General features: G+C 38.9%; 1 protein-coding gene across 1 annotated transcript; it reads left to right on the forward strand.

The window, feature by feature from the left end:
- Nucleotides 1-2,663: 2,663 nt before the first annotated feature.
- Nucleotides 2,664-3,458, forward strand: LOC116401386 (dynein intermediate chain 3, ciliary-like; the record flags this gene model as incomplete). The annotated part of the gene is made up of 3 exons (XM_031879745.1): nucleotides 2,664-2,713; nucleotides 2,870-3,061; nucleotides 3,370-3,458. Coding segments are annotated over exons 2-3 (272 nt in total), but the record flags the coding sequence as incomplete, so codon positions are not given.
- Nucleotides 3,459-3,466: the final 8 nt, after the last annotated feature.

Consider the following 3,466-nt stretch of genomic DNA (forward strand, 5'->3'; position numbering starts at 1 on the left):
ATATATATATATATATATATATATATAAATATTCACCTTACTACTGCTGATACTGCCCCAACATCTCTTCACTTCATAAACTAACATCTCAAACTGGACTACAGCTAGCAAACATGCTAACAGATTTGATTGGACTACAACTAGCAAACATGCTAACAGATTTGATTGGACTACAGCTAGCAAACATGCTAACAGATTTGATTGGACTACAGCTAGCAAACATGCTAACAGATCTGACTGGACTACAGCTACACCTGTTAGCATGTTAGTTTGATTCAACGTTAGCTCTCAGTGATGTCAAAGATGAATGGACCAATCGGATGTCACTGATTGGTTCTAGTGTTGGTACAATGATTAAAACTTCTCGCTGCAGGCACACTTCCTGCTCATCGGTACGACTGTAAATTGTGTCCTGACGGAACAAACTGATGAGAACATTCAGATTAAAATGATTGGGAAACCTGTTGGGACTCCTGGTGCAACTGTTTAAATGGTCCCCCTTTGTGCTGTTAAACAGAACTAAGGGAATGATTAGGGCCATGTGACCAACGGAGGCAGCCAAAGATATCAGGCTAGTTGAACTGTAGAGCCAACAAAAGTCTGTTCCACCAGGGTCCAGTAGAGTCTACAAAGAGATCCTTCTGGATCTGTCTGGAAAGGGAATGTTCTGGATTTGTCTGTAGAGAGAACGTTCTGGTTCTGGATCGGTGTGGAAAGGGAACGTTCTGGATCTGGATCCGTCCAAAAAGAATGTTCTGGATCCGTCTGGAAAGGGAACCTTCTGGATCCGTCTGTAAAGAGAACCTTCTAGTTTTGAAACGTCAAGAGTCACGTTTACACTTAATATTCAACATAAAACCAGAACAGTTCGACGGTTGAGAACCGAACAGGACCAGACCTTTCGAACCACTTCTGAGGGTTCAGAACCAGACCAAGAGAACCAGATGTATAAACTGTCATCAAAGTTCTGGTTTATGATGATTTGAATTATGATTTAGTGACATCAAACTCCTCTTCCTCATCTTCCTCCTCCTCCCTCTTCCTCCTCCTCCTCCTCCTCTTCCTCCCCTTCGTCCTCCTCTTCCTCTCAGACTGAAGCATTTCAAACTGACCCGTCTGTATTTATGATCAGTTAGTTTTTGGTACTAAGATGTCAGCTGACCTCGTGTGAGTGTGTATATTTATTATTATTATTAATATGATGATGGTTGTTGTTGTTGTTGTTGTTGTTGTTGTTGTTGTTGTTGCAGGAGTACTTCACCCCAAAATCAGTTTCCTGGAGTTCTTAAAGAAAACTTTTCTTCACGTCGTTAAGATGTAAAATTACAGAACTGAATTCAGTTACAGGAGAAAAAGATGAACGTTCAGTTTAACAAACACTAAATACTTCTGTTTACATATTTTAACTAATACAAAGATTACTGACGACATTTTAAAGGTAATTAGTTCTTCAGTGTTAAAGTAAACCTCGGAGACATTTATTTAGGTTTCCTCATGTTCTGATTGGAGGCGTGAGAGGAAAACAAAGAACTCAATATATACACATATATATATATATATATATATATGTGTGTGTGTGTGTGTGTGTGTGTGTATGTATGTATGTATATGTATATATATATGTATATATATATGTATGTATATGTATGTATATGTATATATATGTATATATATGTATATGTATGTATATGTATATATATATATATATATATATATATATATACATATATGTGTGTGTGTGTATATATATTATTTAGCTGTGAAGTACTACCTTTCATTTGTTGTGTGGAGCTGTTTTTTCTGCATGATTCAAGTCGTTTGGTGTTTTTCTTTGTAAAGTTAAAGCTGTTTAACTTCACTAAAGATTAAAGATTAAAGGTTCACATTTCATCTGTGTTTTATTTTAATAAAAACATAAAGATAGAATCTCTCTACACACTAGTACACATTAAATACTTGGTCCGTATCTACCAGACATAGTAATACAATACTTTAAATATTCATGTAACAATACTTCAATCTAAGCAAACCAGTTTTACTCACAATTTAGAGGTACTTTATACTTCTCACAGCAAATATTGTACTTTTTACTGCACTACATGTATTTAACTGTAGTTACTTTATAGATTCAGAGTATTATTCAACAACTGATGTATTATTATTAAAGGTTAAACTAGCAGCAGTACATAAAGTCATTATGTACTGATGTCATTGAATACATCAATAATTATTATACTATAATATTTTAAAGATTATGCAGAATGAGTACTTTTACTTTCATTACTTGAAGTATATTTTGATAATATTTACTGAAGTCAAGTTTTGGATGATTTACTTTAACTAACCACTTACTGTGGTACTAGTACTTTTACTTACTGTGGTACTAGTACTTTTACGAACTGTGGTACTAGTACTTTTACTGAAGTAAACTGTATGTGAGTAGTACTTCTGGTACTAGCTTTATTACTGCGATACATTCATTAGTTTCCTGACGTTAGCAAACAAGCCCACGCGCCTCTTTAAGTCATTCCGTGTAAACTGTTTGGTTTGTTGTTGTTAATAAAGTTTGTTTGAGTTGCTATGATACGCCTCTTTAAGTCATTCCGTGTAAACTGTTTGGTTTGTTGTTGTTAATAAAGCTTGTTTGAGTTGCTATGATACAGCTAACTCTGTCTCGTTGCTAGGACACAGCAAACCGCGCCACCGGTGCTCCGTGAGTTTGAGTCCGTCATTCAGTCGATGTTTTGTCCGGTATTTAGTCGATGTTTTGTCTGGTATTTAGTCGGTAGTTTGTCCGTCTAGTCAGTGTTTTGTCCGGTATTTCGTCGGTAGTTTGTCCATTATTTAGTCGGTGTTCTCCAACATTTAGTCGGTGTTCATGGAGATCGTCCACGTGTACACGAAGCTCCGCAGTAGGTTCGGCCGTCAGAGTCTCTTCTCTGACCGGCCTGCCGAGCTGCTGGTGGACGTTCATACGGACCAGAGTCTGGGTCAGCAGTTCATCCAGAAAACCCAACGAGACCAGGACCTGCAGGCCTGTCGGGACATGTCGGAGCACCAGGTGAGATCCAACAGGTTCTGAACCTGGTCTGATCAAGGCCCCCTATATATGAGGATGTGGACTCAGGTGTTTCCGTGTCTTCATGTGGACTCGGGTGTTTTCGTGTCTTCATGTGGACTCGGGTGTTTCCGTGTCTCCATGTGGACTCGGGTGTTTCGGTGTCTTCATGTGGACTCAGTTGTTTTCGTGTCTCCTTGTGGACTCTGGTGTTTCCTTGTCTTCATGTGGACTCAGGTGTTTCAGTGTCTTCATGTGGACTCAGGTGTTTCCGTGTCTCTATGTGGACTCAGGTGTTTCTGTGTCTGCAGGTGACCACAAAGCGGTTTCAGTCCGACAGCTGTGGACTAAACCATGAGGAGGGGGGGTGGCCCAAAGACGTGAACCCTCAGGAGATGGAGCAGACCA

The sequence above is a fragment of the Anarrhichthys ocellatus genome, unplaced genomic scaffold (assembly GCF_004355925.1).
Source record: "Anarrhichthys ocellatus isolate YVR2014 unplaced genomic scaffold, GSC_Weel_1.0 scaffold412, whole genome shotgun sequence".
In the NCBI taxonomy this organism is placed as follows: domain Eukaryota; kingdom Metazoa; phylum Chordata; class Actinopteri; order Perciformes; family Anarhichadidae; genus Anarrhichthys; species Anarrhichthys ocellatus.